This window comes from Paroedura picta, chromosome 2 (genome assembly GCF_049243985.1).
Source record: "Paroedura picta isolate Pp20150507F chromosome 2, Ppicta_v3.0, whole genome shotgun sequence".
Lineage (NCBI taxonomy): Eukaryota > Metazoa > Chordata > Lepidosauria > Squamata > Gekkonidae > Paroedura > Paroedura picta.
Window position 1 is genome coordinate 64,769,002 of NC_135370.1, and position 18,718 is coordinate 64,787,719.

General features: G+C 43.3%; 1 protein-coding gene across 2 annotated transcripts in view; it reads right to left on the reverse strand.

Moving 5' to 3' along the window:
• Positions 1-2,144, reverse strand: part of PDIA5 (protein disulfide isomerase family A member 5) — a 201,510-nt gene extending 199,366 nt beyond the window's left edge. For both annotated transcript variants that reach the window (XR_013228164.1, XM_077320450.1), the window contains exon 1: positions 1,972-2,144. Coding sequence is in view for 1 of the 2 variants with exons in the window: in XM_077320450.1 (XP_077176565.1) it covers positions 1,972-2,106 (135 nt within the window). In the remaining variant the exon portion in view is untranslated. The remainder of the gene's footprint in view (positions 1-1,971) is intronic.
• Between the last annotated feature and the right edge of the window lie 16,574 nt (positions 2,145-18,718).

Below are 18,718 nucleotides of genomic sequence, written 5' to 3' on the forward strand. Positions count from 1 at the left end.
AGTATTAAGTGGGATGGTTGTAGAATAAGAGAAAGGAATAGAAGCAAAGGTAAGTGGCACTCCCCCAACAAAGATCAATTTTGCTTGCTGGGAGCAAAGTAAATACATGGCAATGGGAACATCCTATTTCAGGAATGCAGTTGTAACTGAAGGGCCAAGTATCAAGAAAAGCAATGTTTACCTTGGGATAGATTCAAATGGGTAGCCATGTTGGTCTGAAGTAAAGCTTCAGGGCATGAGCTTTCGAGTGCACTGAATAAATATTTGTTGGTCTTAAAGGTGCTACTGGACTCTGATTTTAATGTTTACTTTGGTTATGATTATTTGTCAAAGGGCGGAATAATGCCTGAATCTGCCAAGTCAAAGGATTCATAAAAATATTCATGCTAAAACAGCCTTCTGATTTATTCATGTTACTCTCTTTAAAGATCAATTAAGAGAGTTTTAAAAGCTTTTTCCTCCACCACAAAAAAGCTTTCCTCCCAACAGCTAGCATTATTAAACAGTTTGTAGCACTCTTTGCATTTAAATTATACCTTGATATTCCTGGATAGGCTATCATAGAGCTTTTCCATTCAGTGCCCACAACTTTAAGATTTCTTCATTCCTTTTTCAACACCTTCAATGAGAGTTCAGAGATGCAAATCCATTGTGCAAAGTGTAGCTATGCATACAAAGGCTGCGAGGAGAGACAATGACATTCTCTCTGGAATTACTTATGATTTCACTGCTACTGAATCAGATCACCTGAATGAAACCTTAATTTAACTCTTCATGGCAAATGGGGGCAGGGAAATCAGGTTGACAGACCTAACTAGATTAAATATGTTCCAGCCCTTCTTTAACTTATCAGCAATACACCGTGTTTCACTTTCAATAGCAGGCACTTGAGAGGGGAGCAGGAACACTGGAGCTCCACCACATGCAGAGGAAAGGGAAACAACACAGCCCCAAATCTTCCTGTTCTGAACTAGACATTCAAACAATGGGAAATGCATGTACAGGGATGACAAGGTCAGGAGACGCCAAGGACCCAAATGTGCCTCTAGCAACAACCCTCGGGAGGGGAAACGTTTCTGCATGATATGACTGGGCACTTCCACTTGTAGGTCCCCTGAGACCCAGTGGGTTACACTTCTGGGCAAATGCGCACAGGAGCAGACTGACCTTGTTCTGATCAAAGTTTAGGGGGGGGGGGCTGGGGGGGGCACCAACAGCAAGCCTTGAATGTCTAACTAACTACCATGTTACCGAGGGCAGCTTGCCCTCAAGCACATCTCTCCCCCCCCCCCCCACGAGAGAAAAGGCCAACCTATTCATAGCCTCCCCAAGAGCACCCAACGAGAAGGACCATCACCTGTTCCCACCTTCCCTCCCAGACCCCGCCTCTCCTGGTCCAGACCGGGGGAACCGCCAAATCACAAGCAAAGACTCCAGCAGCGACAGCAGCGCTCCCCGACAGGCGATATTGTATAATCATCCCGGGAAGAGCCCGGGCAAAAATATGAAGCCAGAGCCGCCGAAGCAGTTCGTGCGGGAATAGCGAGCGGCGCCGCGCGTTTATTGGACAGAAAGGCATCTCCCCCCCCCCCCCCCATCATCCTTCTGCTACTAGCGCTGGGGATCCCGAGACTCCCTCAAGTCCCGACAACAGGGCAAGGGGCGCCCGCAAGTCCAGCAGCCGCCACGGCGCAGCCAGCAGAGTTTTCCCCTCCGCACGCGCCCGCGGCTTCTGTTCTGCCCCTTCTTCCGGAGGCCAAAGAAGTTCCAACTTCGGCTATGGCCGGAGCTTCCCAAGCAACTTGGTCGGGCCGCTCTCTCTTTGACAGCGCAGCCAGGCACACACCCAGGCTCGCCCTCCGCCCGCGCCCGCCCCCGGAGACCAGCCCAGTGCCCCGGGACAACTCTGCCCTCCCTCCGTCTCGTCCCTCAGAGAAGACCCGCTGAGTCAGGGCCTCCCCCGCCACCTACCAGGAGGAAAAACAGCAGCATTCTGCCCCCAAAGCACTTAGTCCTGCAGAAACTGCATCCAGCCATAGCCCAGCCAGCTCCTGCTCCCGCTTGTGCTGGAAGAGCGAACTGCTGCTGCCACGTCTGGCCAGGCATGCGCAATCCGTGGGGAAACTCCAGCTAGACTGAAGCGGGGCAGTGAGCGCCGAGGTGCATGCCGGGGAGCGTAGTCCCTTCGGCGCCCGCGGATTGCGTTTTTGGACAGGATGCGGGAACAGGTGGCAGAAGGCTGAATGTCTCCATACCGGTCGTCTGAAGGCGTCGTTGGCCCTGGTGGAGCAAGCGAAGCGCTATTGCAGCTACGCATTTGTCGACTTTATGCTGTCATCACGCTATATCGCCAACTGTCTATACAGGGAAATCCAGTAGCAAATGAGTGCCTTGTCCAGAAATGGAGGGGGGGGGGGGGTGGAGTTGAAAATCTGATATTTGAGCCACAAGGGTTACAAGCATCAGCCGAATCTGAAAATCACCGCCTCAGATCTCAACTGAGATGAGACCATCCTTTTGTTTAAATGACCAATCTAGACAGGGTTTTGTTTTTTGAGGTGGTGGGTTATGATTGATTGATTCTCTTCTCCCCACTGGGGACTGAAAGAGACTTACAACATTTTTTTCTCCCCTCCTCAATTTGAGCCTCCTCACAAAAACCACCATGGGAGATAGGTGGGGTAGACGGAGAATGATTGGCCCAAGGCCAGCCAGCCAACTCTCATGAGACCCCTAGATTTTTTCAGGGTTCTCAGAACTTTAACCACTACCCCATACTGGCTGTCAAGACTGAAAATATATAGCTTACCTTTAAAAAAATTATTTATTTAACAATAATAAATAATAAAGTAATAAAATATGAAACAAACATTTATTTAATAAGGTCAACCCAACTTCTAGCATTCTCCTCTCCTCCATTTTATCCTTGCAACCCCTCTGTGACTGAGGTTAGGCTGAGTCACCCAGCAGGCTTCAAACCTGTGTTCACCAGACACCATCCCGACACTCTTAACCACTGCACCACACTGGCTCTCTGAATTATAATGGTTAAATAGTCCAACAACAATATATTATCCTTAGGCAGAACTGTGGGATAAAAGTATAATGGATTATAGCCAGTAAGATCAGTGATCCGTTAAGCTGAGCACCATCTTCTCTGACAGGCTGCAACTCCCACAGAGAGCCACCCCCATCCCAGCCTTATTACCTGAGAGCCCTTCTCTAGTGATGCCAGCAATTTAATCTGGGAATTTATCATAGGAATTTATCCAGGCTACGGCCCATCCTGTAACACAGAACTGCAGTTCCACAGTTAGCCACAAGACATGATGCATCCCAGTTCCTTCAGCCAGATGACTACACACACACACCTTTAAGCATCGTATGGAATCTGCTAGCTTGCCTGTCTTCAAGATAAGGCTAAGCAAGCAGCTGGCTGGGGGTGACCTCTTTAGGAATGTTCTGCCCAAAGGCAGTGTGTTAATTGGAGGATGCCGTTGTCTGTTCCAGGGATTGAAAAGTGGCTGCATTTTCTCCAGAGGGCCCTGCTCAGGCTACAAACCCATTTGTTATCTTCATGACATTCCAAAAATAAAATTGATCTTATAGAATGAACTTGTATGTATAGAATGAGATCAGAAGAAAGAGGAGAAGACGGATTACAATTCTGCACAAGGTCTAGGGAAAAAAATTAGGCTTCAACCTATATCTGTTTCAGCTGACTGATTCTGTCCATCCATAGAGCTCCTAAAAGTCAGCATGGAGGAATTGTGTATACAAATAATAGAACAGCTGAACCATAAAACCTTACTTCTCCACAAACCTGAAACAAGAGGGCAGCCTTTAGGCCCCCTCTGAACATTTCACTATCTGGAGAGCAATTTTATTTCCCCCGTCTCAGAAATCTGCAGTAGCATATTAAAACTGCTTACATATTTAATCCATTCAAAGTGGTTCAAAGGGGAGAAAAGGTGGGTTTTGCGCACTCCTTCTGGGCCCTATGCAAAATAGCCGTTCTAACCTAGATTAGTGAGCATAAGCACACAGGCAAACAAGAATTACCATTATTATATTTAACATGCAATCAATATTTGTTTTGTTTTTCACCCACCCTAGAATGAGAGTTAAAGACAAACAGAGATTATATTTATGCTGACAGTCTTGGGCCAGCTGATTCCCCAGTGACAACATTATTGTGATCCAGTGTATAGGTCCTTGTGCCTAAAAAACAAATTTCTGTTCTTTTTTTTTATGTAAGTATTATTCAGAGCCATCTGAACCTCAACCTTTCACAGATGGAAGTCCTGTGGCTGGGCAGGAAAGGTCCTAAAGAGGAAGTGACATTACCCAGCCTGGATGGAATGCAGCTGTCAGTGGTTCACTCCACCAGGAACCTGGGCGTGATCCTAGATACCTCCCTCTCCATGGAGGTGCAGGGCACAAGAGTAGTGCGGCTGATGTTCTACCATCTGCACCAAGCTAAACTACTAGCGCCCAGAACATCTAGCCACAGTGATTATTATTATTATTTTGATTTATTACCCGCCACTCCCAAATGGCTCATGGCGGGTTACAATAGCCTGAATAAAATCCCAGTAAAAAAAAACCATTAAAACCTTCTGGTCAATACTCCAACAGCTGCACTGGTTACCAACTTAATCCCAAATTAAGCTTCAAGTCTTGGTAATCACCTTCAAGGCCATATGCAGTCTGGGCCCAGTGTCTCTCTTTGCCTATGCCCCCCAAAGAGTACTATGCTCAGCCAGCTCCACCCAGTTCCCTGTGAACCACCCTGAGCCACAAGGGAGAGCAGTCTAAAAATGTAATAAATAAATAAAAGGTAGCATGGAAGGGATTACCAAGCCAGATCTGAAACTTTTACTTGGAAACTTTCCATCAATTTTAATTTAACTTACATACAAGTAACACTACTATACTAAACATTTCAAATTTTTAACGAAGACTGTTTCATGTATCGTTGACTAGTTTTAATGTAAACCACCCTGAGCCTTCGGGGAGGGCGGTATATAAATCTAAATAAATAAATGAAATGAAATAAATCAGAATAAGTCAGGTCACAGGTGTTGGGAAAGACCTGTCTCTGTCCAAGAGACATATGGAAAGCTTCTGTCAGTCAGAGTAGAGAGGAATGAAATAGATGGACAGATGGTCTGACCTAGTTTAAATCTGCTCCATATGTTCACCTCACCAGCTTTTGATAGTAGCTCCCACAGTAGCTCCCTATGACATTACCCAGTATGGATATAGCCTTCTTTCATGCTTTCCTAGTGCTTGGGTAACAGTCAGGCATTTCAGAAAGGAGATGAGCTCACAGACTTTAAGAATTGATGCAAGTTTTACAGTGAAAAGGGCAACCTTGAGTGTATATTGGGAACCACTCAAAACTTCAAGTAAACAAATGAAGCATAGTCCATCCAGAATCAATTTCTGTAACCTTCATGTTGATCATTATATTTGAATGATTATCACATCTCAGATAACGAATTGGTACATTTCCCAAATCATATGCATACAAGAGAGTGAGCTCTCTGTCTGGCTTGCCCTGTAAAACCTTGTAGGAATGCTAATGCCCAGAAAAGCCAAGGGGTTTAAAGTACATTGTAACTGGCCACTAGGGATGGGCATAAATGTCTCATAAACTAAAATTTGTGATGAATTTTAGCCATTTTGTGGATCGTGAACTGAAATTGGGCTTCTGCAAACATTTTGCACTGATCATAGCGGTTCGTGTTGGTTCATGAGTGGAGACAGACTGGTGCTGACCAATTAAACTGTTTCATCATAGTGTGCATTGTAGAGCAGAAAAGGACTGTGCAGGATGTAATCTTCTCTGTGATTATCGTGCACAGGGAAGAGGAGCGCAGTATCAAAGATTACTGGCTGTCCCTCTCCCAAATGTTGTGTGCCCTGCCAGCACACCACCAACATGCTCTGCTTCCATATGACCAGCCTGGGGCAAGTAATCTCCCTGATTCATAGGCTGGACTGCTGGTTTTTGCACTGCAGCTTAGCCCTGAGGGGACAGCTGTAGCTCCCACCGGTCCAAGCCTTGGTAGACAGGGTTTAAGTGGGCATCACAACCAGGTTGCATTCTCTCTGCAAAGAAGAAGAGAGGTGGGGGGGTTGTACCCCACTTTTCACTACCCAAAGAGGTCTCAAGAGTGGTTTATAATTGCCTACCCTTCTTCTCCCCACAAAAGACACCATGTGAGGTAGGTGAGACTGAGAGCTCTGAGAACTGTGACTAGCCCAAGGTCCCCAGCAGGCTTTATGTAGAGGAGTGGGGAATCAAACCCAGTTCTCTAGATTAGAGGCCACTGCTCTGGTAGAGAAAAGTTGCATATAAGAACCAACTCTTCTTCTTAACCAGGCTGGCTCTCCATAATGCAGTAGAAGAAAATGACCTATATATGTGACCCATGGATTAGGGCCAGTGTTGCTCTCCATCATGCAGAACTCATGGAGTGGAAGCATAAGTTCTGAAAAGAAGAGCAGAGCCTTCAGGCACCTGATGTGGCCAGAAGGAATAGCGGGTAGAAGGAGCTAGGTGAGAGGAGGAACCACAGAACAGCAGCGCTTCCTCCAAGATCCCAGCCAGGCAGAAGCCTCACTACTGGTTATCAGTAGTGAAATGAGAGGTCAACAGCAGCAGTGGGGAGACAAGGAGTGCCATGGTGGAGGATCTGACAGAGTGATGGTGAGGAAGTACCTTGCCAAGTCCCCTGAGCCCACCTCCACTGATGCCCTTGAATACTAATCATGTGAGGCTGTCATCTTGCATGGCCATGAATCTTACCAGTGTGCGGAGCAGATGTTCTCCCTCTAGGGAGACCTTCTCAACCTCTACCACTCCTTCCTGAACCCAGCAAAGGTGGGTGGGTTGTCCTACCTGGGGCAACCCACTCTGAACCTCTTTGAAGTAAAATCCAAGCTTAATGATATCCTGAGTTTCCCAGCATTCCTCCTCCTCTCTGGCTTATCCAGCATGTGGCCTGTGTGTTGTGGCCTTGGCAGTTGTATGGGAGGATGGCCACCTCTGTGGATGGGGAGGGGCTGTCTCCACACCCAAACAAACAACATCTACCTCATGAGAAAACATCTACTATGAACAAAGAACCTAGCTCATGAACCAACATCTACCTCATAGCATAAGAGGAGCACCTCATGGAGCACCATCTACCTCAGCAAACTTCTACCTCAAAAACATCTACCTGTACAAGTAAGGCCCTATTTGACTGCCCCTTTTCATTGCATTTGTACAGTTCACATTCACAAAAGAGGAACAAATCTTTTAAAGACTTCTGAATACCAGTGCCAGGACACAATATAAACAATGGTACACAGCATTTATGAATATTTTATTAGCCTTGCATACATAGTGGATTTTTGCATTTGATTTTTTTTTTACCAAAGCAGCATCAGGAGAAGGTCCTGGTATCTATGTCCTATTGTTTTCCCTCCAGGATAACTGGCTGGTCAGGTAAGACAAAATGGTGGACCCCTGGTCCATTCCAATAGGGCTGTTCTTATGAGCTTCAAGACAGAGGGGATTTAAACTTAGGCCTCCATGATCCCGGTCCAGAACTCCTTGCTAGATCATCACACCAACAGCATAACATAGATGGTGATGACAGAACTTAACATTTCGGAGATCCTGATGACTTCTCTCAAAAGTCCACTTGCTCCCAAGTGACATGTTATACGTGTTGCACAAATCAAGATGCAAATTATGACTACTAACCAATCAGTACAAAAAAATAGCCCAAAGTAATATCTGAATTAGACATAGAAAACCGACATCATTCACAGTGTGGCCTTCAAATGCATCTGCTGCTTGAGCTTTAAAAAAACTACATGCAATCTCATCTCTGATGATAGCAAATTATCATTCATAACTCTTGTTTGGATAGTGGAGCTAACAGATCATGGCAACTGCTGTTCATCCAAGAATACAAGGTCATTAAAAAAAAATAAACTTCTTCAGTTGACCTCTGTCCAGGATACTGGAAACAGAAGTAAAGGAATCCCCCTCCATTCCCCCCTCCCCCCCAAAATTATTCCTTTCACACAAGCAAGCAACTCAAATTGCCTGGTAACTCCCCATCACTTTAAAATACATTTCCATTCCAATTACTATACAGACACAATTATCCCAGTCTGTATGCACGCTTCTACTTCCACTTGGATTTCTCAGGCTTCAGTGCTGAGCAGGATTCTGCTTTGATTCCTTTGTGTTGCTTGCATCTTCAGATGTTCTATAGCACCATCGCTGCTCTTAAAGAAGGCAAAAGCGAACTCAGTATGAAAATTTTGCCAAGCTATGTCTATAGGATGTATGATGTATTTTATCAGCATGGAAAGAAGAAATGCTCCCTGAAAGAATGAAAAGACAGCGAGAGAGAGACTCTTTCAACACAAGAGTGGCTTATTCTGTGATGAAATCGAAGAAGCCTGTATCTGCAACAGGGTACAAAATCGTGTCATGTTTTGACAATTTCCTAGTAAGAGGAAAGAGCCATGTAATTCAGCTCTGCCACAGTAATTTTTATCCAGAGATTTCAAGAAACGATTTAGGTAGGATATAATTATTATTATTATAATCTTTTCACAGGTTGGAAAGTGGAGATAGAACAGCAGCTCACCAGGGCAATTTGGTAAATTGATGGCAAGGGATGATTTGCTGAGTCATAACCCAGGATCAATCCATATGAACACCTTGCCTTTCTTTCTGATGGCCTGTCTAGTCTCTTCTTCCCGTAATCCTTTGGTCTTTTTGCAAACTCTCATTGTGCTTAATCTTCCATTTCTTCAAACACACCAACACCCTCCAACCCACCACTGAGTTTATGAATAAACAAGCATAAGGTCAGGTTGCAAACCTTGGAGAATGCGTCCCCTGCTTCTCAGTGCCCTGCACCTTCGACCCAGTTGAGTTCTCCACTGTAGCTTCCCTGATTGTTGTTCACCTCTATCTACCACCATTAATTATGACCCTTTGATTCTAAACTCATAGAAAATGGCAAACTTTGCTCTGACCCCTTCCTTAGCAAGAACCTTGCTAGTTGCTAGAATAATGTTATGGCTGCTGATGTCACAGAGTCACAGATGTTTCCTCTAAGTAGGGAAAAGCAATGATATTTCCTCTGTAGATTGTAAAATAAAAGTAAAAGGTTGTAGGTTCCTCAGAAACCGTCTATGATCTTCCCTTTCCTTGCGGTTGTGTTGTGACCACTGTTGCATCAGAAAGGTGGCCAATGAACCGAAGGTCTATCTGTTGCTAAGAGCAAAACTAAATGCAAAAAACCAAAAACTGTGTATGGAACAGGCTGCACAATAACATATAATGAATTATAATAAAGAATTTGACTGAAGCAAATCTTCTGAATAAACTTTATTCACATCTGGTTTGTAGGTTATTTTAATTTCTCAGTGTACAGTATGACAAGTATACCCGGTTATGAACTTGTTTAAGTCTACTTCATCAGATGCTGAAATATTATAGTATTACATTTATCAAGAAAAGTAATACTAGATATATCAAGTACATATGACACTCACCATACATATATTCCTCTAGACCTTATACAGCAGTCTCAGTTTCAATATTGTAACAAAGAAAAACATCAAAAAACAATCTGGAGTGATTATCTGAAATTCTAAAGCCAAAATTAAAAAGGAAAACGAATGCTGAGCTTCTCCAATGACCATACACGGATTAATAATAAAATCAGAGTTCAATAAAGATTCATTCAAGGCTTGCACTCAAAAACTCATGCCTTGAATAAATCTTTGTTGGTTTTGAAGGTGCTACTGGACTCTGATTTTATTGTGCTACTTCAGACCAACACAGCTACCCATTTGAATCCATACACAGATTAGAAAGTATTCCAAGCCGATAACCATGTCAGCATGATTATATTGATAACACCCTGGAGTTATATTGCTAACACTCTCTAATTGGAGTTGATTGCCTATACTTGTCTCCTACTAAGACTTACAGATTTTACCAGTTAGACTTTTAATGTTTGTAGTATAGAGTTATCTAGGTTCATTCTATACACATTGAATAATGCACTTTCAATGTGTTTTTGCAGGTGGATTTTTCCTGTGCGAAACAGGAAATTCTGCTTCTAAAATGCAATATCCAACATATGCAAAATGAGCCCTAGTCTCCAACAGAGAATTGCACACTAATTCTATACTGCAGCGATATTCTAGCAGCGCACATATACCTTCTAAAAAGAGTTCACAAGAAGCAAGTATAATCTGTTACTGAAATGAGACCCTCTGGAGCACATGATCTCAATCTGTGTATCATCTTTGCTTCTTTAAATAAAAGTAACTTGGAAATATCTTCATTGTTGAATTTATGTGGTTTCACAACATGCAAAATGAAGAAACTCAAGTCATCTGCTGTGCGCTTCTGCTGAGTGAAGTGTAATATCAGTGGCGTTTCTTCTTTAGTATCTGTTATTTAACAGGTACTTTTGCCCTGTGCCATAAGGAGAGAAGATTCTGCCACTCTCCAGGGCAGAGTCTGCACTTACTTTGTTTATTCCATTGTCAATCCTTTTGAATTCAGATTGCTTTGAACTCGGATCTTCCTCTTCCCCCCCCCCCCCCCATTGAAACAGGAAAGTCTTCTGCACGTAGTTAGGGTAGTTCAAAATGGGTGGGGGGAGCCAAGCCTCTTTCTTTCTTTTCTTGAAGGGTGGGGGGAGAGGAGCCAAGCAGGGAGCCTCTTTCTTTTCTTGGAGGGGAGGGGGAGAAAGTCGAAAAAGGCAGAGAAGGGAGAAAAAATCCAGGACCGACAGAAGTTGAGAGAAATTAGGGGCTTCTCCTTTAAGGCAAATTCATCCCATGACCACCTGTGGCCAATCATGGGTCCTCTACCACGGAGGAGAGCCCCGATTCAAAAGAATGCGATTTTATAATATATTCAGGATTAAAAGCACTCTAAGGTGTAAACTGCACGGGGCTTTTATTCCAACCCCAGATCGATTCAGTCCCTGCCCTCTACACAGAATGCGATTTCCGTTTGGATTTGGGGCGATTTTAATTTTCCTTCTGCAACAAGAAGGATTGATCCGGAGTCACCCTACCTTTATTGTGCCATATCTCAGACTGCTTTTAATCCTGAATATATTCAGAAAATCGCATTGTTTTGAATCTGGGCTCCCCTCCGTGGTAGAGGACCTGTGATTGGCTACAGGTGGTCATGTGACAAGCCTGCCTTAAAGGAGAAGCCCCTACGTTCTCTCAGCTTCTGTCGGCCTTGGATTTTCTTGTGTGCCTTCTTCGTCCCCCCCCCCTTCAAGAAAAGAAAAGATTTTTTTCCTCCCTCCTCTGACTTCTTGGATCCTCCCCCCCTTCAAGAAAACAAAAAAAGAGTCTCAATTTACCCCCCCCCCCCCTCTTCTGAGCCTCCCTAACCACGTGCAGAAAACTTTCCTGTTTCAATGGGGAGGGGGGGAAGAGGAAGACCCGAGTTCAAAGCGATCTGAATTCAACAGGATTGACAATGGAATAAAAAAAGTAAGTGCAGACTCTGCCTAAGATATCGCACAATAAAGGTAGGGTCACTCGGGATCAATCCTTCTTGCTGCAGAAGGAAATTTTAAATCACCCCAAATCCAAACGGAAATTGCATTCTGTGTAGAGGGCAGGAACTGAATCAACCTGAGATTGGAATAAATGCTCCGTGCAGTTTACACCCAGGTTAAAATGTTTGTTTTTTCCAAACTCTAGATCCATATTCTAAACTGAAATTCCTGCATGGTGCCTTACTTCATCAACCTGGGTCTGATTCACAATTAACCACTTAGTTGCTCCTTCAGGGGGTTCTTTATATGAAACATGCAGGATATCCATGGGCTCCAAGTGTATATAGTAAACACATAGCACATGTATCATGTGCTACGGGCCCCGCACTTCGAGGGGACCTGCATAATGCCTCCTTAAACTGGTTCTGGTGCAACGGGCCCCACAAATCCTTACACCATTCCTGAGTATACATAAAGGCCTCCTCATTAGTTTTAGTAGAGGCTTACAAGACTTCATATGAAATCTTGTATAGAAACACGACGTTATCCTGAATGGGGGGAAACCCCTATCCCATTGGTTGTTAATCTTTAATCTGTTACTGCACACCAAGAATGCAACATTGTTATCAAATGCTCCCCAAACCATAATTAGAAAATAAACAAACAGTAATTCAGACAAGGCAACTTTATGTATATAGGTATATTTATGATATGTACATACAATATGTAGATCTTGGGCATACATTCAATGAGGCCCCTGTGACTAGTGGCCATCAGTCAGCTGCTTAACGATAGGTTTAATCCTCATTTGCTAGACACTGTTTTACAGGCCTGGAGGAAAATTCTAAAATCTGTAATTTTATCACCAGAGTTGGGCATGCAGCATAAAACAATACTCTTCTGCTGGCTGTCAGAAGCCACTGTAAGTGGGGGAAAGGGCCCTGAAATCCCCCCAAACCCTGATTTGCCCCTAGCAATTTTTGATGCTCTCCCAGACTTGTGGGTTGTTTGGGAATGAGCCTGACACTATCAAGCAAAGATCAGCAAGAAGGAGGACTAGCAAGTATGTACGATTAGCAAGTATTTGCCAGCCTTACTTTATCTGAGCTTGGGATCTCTGAGATAGCATCTTCTACAACCGTTTCTTATTCAAGCATTCCCTTCAAAGGGCAGCCTATCTGCATATGGCTCATAAATATTAATTATATTCAATTGTCTTTAAATTAAGTTTTTAAAATAGATCATTTGTATCATTTATTGCATTCAAATAATGAAGGGGAAAGTATGCAGAAAGGTTGTTGCAGAGATGTGGATATCTCCAGCTCCGGATGGCATTGCACTCCCCCTAGAGGAGCAGGTCTTTAGCTTGAGGGTGCTGCTGAACCTGGCCCCTCCTATTGGAAAAACAAGGTTCAGTTCTGGCCAGGAGAGCCAGGTTCCAAATTGTGAAAGACCTTGCCATTGTGAGGCATGCCCTGTTAATATCTGGATTAGATTATTGTAATACATTCTACATGGGATAGAAGCTTGGCCTTCCTCCCTGGTTTTGATGTTGCATATTTATATGTTTTTACTGAATTGTTTAAATATTTTATGTATACTCTATTTTAAATGTTAATTACATAAATATTTGAATTGCAATTTTTTGGGGGGGCATTTGCTGCCTTGGGGACCCAGTTTGGGTAGAGAGGAAGCATAGGAATATTTTAAATATATAAATAATAAATAAGCATATTGAGGGACCAAGAAAATCAGCTGAATATTCACAGTCATGTCAAAACATGCCTAAGATTAATCTAGTGTGCTTTTTGTTGGGGCTTGCTGTTGTTTGCTATAGTATTCAGAATGAAGATGCTGTAGAGTTGATTTGGAGTTGCTGATAGTTGCGGTGGGAAGGGGGAGTTATGCATCTGCTAAGGAATCATTCTAAATCAAAGAGATAACCATGAGATTTTCTTCTTTAGAATGAAAATCTGCACAACTGTGACTTGTCCCATTGACTTGGACTGGCAGCAACTCTCCAAGTTCTCAAGCAGAGGTCTTTCTCAGCCCAAAGCTCTTCTTAATTAGTAATGCTGGTGAAGGAGACTTGCATGATCTTCATGCAAAGCATGCCCTAGCCATCGAGCTATGGATCTTTTGTAGGTTACAGTTGACAAAGGAAAGGTGATGAGAATTCATTCTGGAGAGAAGAAAGGAGAAGCGTGCTTTTCTGAAGACAGTTCCTGATTTGCACCCCATGGATTACCACACAGGTCCTCTGTTCACACTTTTTTATCTTATATGTTATTTTATATGCTATAGGATTTTATATGTTACTGTATTGTGATGTATATTTTTTATGTTGTGAGCCACCCACAGCCCCCTAGGAAAGTGCAACATATCAATAGAAAAAGAAATAAATAATATGCCGTATTTGCCCATTGTTTAATTCTTTCCTCGTGGAGAACTATGTTTTCTGGCACAGGGAAGAGGTGCTGAATAAAGGTATAATCACCAGCTTTCGATGCTCATCATCAAAGAGAAAATTACCTTTGCCACTCAGGTCTTTCATTTACTGGACTTGTCCAGGGATGGGATTAATGTGAAAGGGCACTAACACTACTTAGTTGTCAGGTATAAATAGATGACACGGACCCAGGCTTTGTATGGAACATGCCACAAGGGGATCATCATCAGTCATAAAGCCAAGCTCATGACGGATGAAATAAATAACATCCATGGGATAGGATATTTCTCTCTGTGTCAATTCAACATGGTTGTCTGTTTAACTGTCGATGCCTTTTGTGGGGAGACAACGACACTGATTACCTTCTTATACCATCATGACATGCAAGAATCTCTCTACCAAGGACCTATACACTAGCTAATTGTTTTTATATCCCTGTGTATTGCTATTGCTATTGCAAGCATTTAGAACTCCTTTAGCCTTATTGTATAATTTATGCACTATTTACTTAGTGCATTTTTATCCTTCCTTCAGGGAGCACAAGATGGTGCATGTGGTTCTTTCTCTCTCTGTTTAATATTTGTAACAGCCTGTGAGAGAAGTTCAGCTGAGAGAGAGACTGGCTTGAGTTTCATGGCAGAGTGGGAATTTGAACCTGGGTCTCCCAGATGCTAGCACAAATCTCCAGTTTTGTGGCAAGGTGATATATATCAACTGTACATGTCAGTGATTTTGCTTCATCATCTTATGAGGTTGAGGAGCTTTACCATCTTACAAGTTTTCCAAACGTCACTTGTAGGGCTTTACAACTGTATAGCACTTGTATGCTCTCTGGGAAATTTTTGTGTAAAACACATCTACAGTATTCAAAGAGAACCAAAAGTAGTTGTATATGTATATAATAAATCTTGGAAAGCCCTCTAGTTTTCTGCTTTAGCTTCACTATGCAATGCTGCATTCTTGCAATACATTTACTTGGGTTAACTGTGATAATTCTTCTTGTCCATTGCAACTACTTAAAAGTCAGCCCAAAGATAAAGAGAGAGAGAGAGAGAGAGCTATTTCAATAATATTCACTCCTTTCTCCCTTCTTCTGCTAAATTCTCCTTACCTGGTCTCAATAAGAACCAACTGCTTGCTTCCTGTAGGCTCATCCCTCACATTCCCTGCAACATCTGTCCATGAGGCATAATTACATCCATCGCAAGATGTGCGAGTCACATATACAGTATGAATGAAACGTTTTACTTTTATGGCTGTTATGCCCTTTTTGAAAAGTCCCTCAGTTTTGGAGGGCTCAGGATACAACAATCTTGCTAAAGCTGAGGAACCTTTGTCAGATGTTGTATTCTGGAGTATAGGCTCCTTTGAGGGGCATAGACCGTTTACGCACTGGGAAATTCACTGCCCCAGCTCCTGTGCAGGAGCACAAATTGTGGGTGGATGAGGTGCACCGGGCCAAATGCTCCCTTGTGTGGGTGCAGGAAGAGGTGGGGCAACCTGCCATGTCTACAACACTAGCCTGCAGCCTGGCATGAAACCTCCAGTGCGTAAATGGTAATAGTGGAGTGCTTTTGTTCACATACTCTACAAGCTAATATATAATTTCTCAGAGTCTTGATATTTGATTAACTCTGCTTATATCTGTGACATGCAGTGGCCATGAGTTTGAAAGAAATGTTCATGTTATAGTAGATGTGCGAGTGTGTAAAATTCCAACTTACGGCAACTGTAACATGGGGCTTTCAATGAAAGTGTGAAGCAGAGATAGTTTGTCATTGCCTTCCTCAGCAGGGTCTACCTTGGTGGTCTCCCATCCAAGTACTGACCCTACTAAGCTTCTGAGCTTTGATAAAACAGCTTATACCATGCTGCCTCCCCTCCATTAAAATGGATAGCCTTATTAGAACAGCATGAGGCAGACTTGAAAAAATGCAAACTACATTCTAGGGCGTATTAGGAAAGGGACTGAGAATAAAATAGTCAATACTGTAGTGACTTTGTATAGTGCTAAGGTATAGCCTCATTTGGAATATTGCATTCTTTAAAAAGAAGGAGGCAGCCTTTCTGGAATAACTGGGTTTTAATTTTTAATTAACAAAATTAGGATTATATATGATATTTTTATTATGTTATATTTATTATTTTGTGAGCTGTCCTGAGTCCCCAGGGTAAGGGTGGCATACAAATGGAAAAATAAAAAAGGATATTACAGGGCTAGAAAAAGTACAGGAGAGGGCAACAAAGATGATTAAAGGGTTGGAGTGCTTTTCATGTGACAGAAGTCAGAAGAGTATTGAGACTTCAAGTTTGGAAAAAAAGATGATGAAGAAGGGAACCTGTGAAGGCATATAAAATTATGAATGGGGTTTTAGAAAGTGGGTGGAGAGAGCTTTTTTCCTTCTAATACCAACTGAGGCACCCAATAAAAACTGATGGGTAAAGAGAAAATACTCCTTTACTGAACAAGTAATTAAACCGTGGAATTCAATGCCAGGTTGGGCATGAGATTAGATGACTTTAAAATGCAGTTGGACAGCTTCTTGGATAGGTCCATCAATGACTCCTAGCCATTGTGAGTAAAGGGAACAGAGACAGCAGACATCTCAATCCCTATGATAGGGTGCAGCACAAGTGAACGCCTTGGCCTTGATTAACTATTTGTTGGTTCTCCAGGACAAAGAATTGTTTGCTACATGAAAATAAGATGATGGACTGGATGAACCACTGGTCTGATCTAGTGTGAGTCCAGGAATGCATGTGGATAGAAGACATTCTGGGAATCCCTCGTGTGCTGCCTAGAGTTCCATGATGAAAGAAAGGCAGGGTATAAACAGAATAAAGAAATAATGAACTATAGTAGGTTTCAGAGATGAAGCAGTTCTTGCATCCTTGCAGGAGAGCTAATTATGTAGCCCTATTTCAAACAGTAAAAATGTACATTCCCAATATAGTGTAGAACAGTAAAATTCGGACAGCCAGTATGGTGTAGTGGTTGAGAGGGGGTCCACTTTAACCTGGAGAGCCAGGTTTCATTTCCCGCTCCTTCACGTGAAGCCTGCAGGTGGCTTCGGGTCAGTCATACTTCTCACAGAACTCTCTCAGCCCCAACCACATCACAAGGATGTTTACCACATGGCTGTCATTGTGCCAGGACACTACCTGGTGTTTACCTTATGACAAATCCATCCTGGATTTGTGCTCCTGCATGGAAATTGGGGCAGCGAGGTTTTGCTGGGCGGCAGTGTGGTGGTGCAGCATAGGCCGGGGTTTGTATTTATTTTTAAGAATGTGGTATTGCAGTCCCTAACAATACCCCAATACTCCACCTGGGGCATTTTTTCTCTCTTCTAGGATGCTGTAGATTGCCATGGAGCAATGGAAGGCCTGAGTTAGGCCAGGCCCAGGAGGGCCCTGGTCTGGCACCAATGTTGAGTGGAATCAGGAATTTCCCCCACCACTGGACAAGTGGTAAGGTGAGGCAAATTCCCAGTGCAGAAATCGTCAAGGTGATGATTGTGGGGAGAGGAAGGGGAGATGTTTGTAAACTACCTTGAGACTCCTTAAGGTAGAGAAAAGTGGATTCCCACCAGTATCACCTTCACTGTAGATAAAAAGGCTAGAGTATGAGTAAACAGGAGCAATCAATTCCCAGGATGGCATGATTTTAGTCCTGGGTTATGAGGATTTGATAGAGCTTGAAAATATTAATATTTCACTTATTGTTTGTATCTTTACAGAGCTAGAGAAAGGTCAGCCTCATTTCAACCCAAGAACAATGGCGGAAGAGTAATAGGGTCTAAGTGCCAAAGAGGAAAGGATCAAAGCATGTCTGGGCACAGAACTGGATTTGGTTGAAAAAACTCAAGTTCAGCTTTCAGAGCATAATGTTTCTTTCTGGGTCTGGGAATCTCCAGAAAAGGAAAAGCTAATTCCAGTTAATTCCAAAGGATTATTGTCCAGGGGTGACAGCCCCACCCCCACAGTCACCTGCTATAGAAGAGACAGCCTTGTTCAAGCGCTGCTGAGGTAGGCAGTCCAACAAGAGTCTCTAGGGAAAGGGACAAGAGCAAGGCGGGGCCCCAGCAGCAGCAGCAGCTGCAAAGCATACTGTAGAAGGGAGATGGGACTCAAACCGTAGCTGCACCTGGCAACAGGATAGAGGTCTCTCCCTGATGCTCACAGACCTATCAGCTCCCACCGCCCCTGAACTGGATCCTGTTACTGCTTGGTTTAAACTGAACTGCTACAGGAGCCAGCCCCAGCCAAGGTGGCTCAGAACTGTCCACTTCCACGCCCTTGAGATCCTGGGCTGGCTCCTGTGGCAGCTCAGTTTAGCTCCTGCTGCCCCATCTGACCATTACAACTGAATATCTCTGAATAATAATTTTAAAAATCGGCTTTGATTTGGGTTCAGCTATATTGGTAACCTATTGGATTCTCTGTCTGTCATTGGATTCTCTGTCCGAAAAATACTGGTAAGGTGAAAAGAGGGAGTTTCACTTGTATCTTAAAACAGGCTGGTTCCATATACTACAGAATGAGCTATCCAGGGATGGATAAGTTAATGGGAAATGATTCCTGAGCTGCCTCAAGTATACTTAATCAGAAGTCCTGAATTACCTCCTTTACCAACTGGGCCATTGTTCAGAAAAGCAACTATGATATAAACACCCTACACTAAAAGCCTCATAATTCTTGGTTC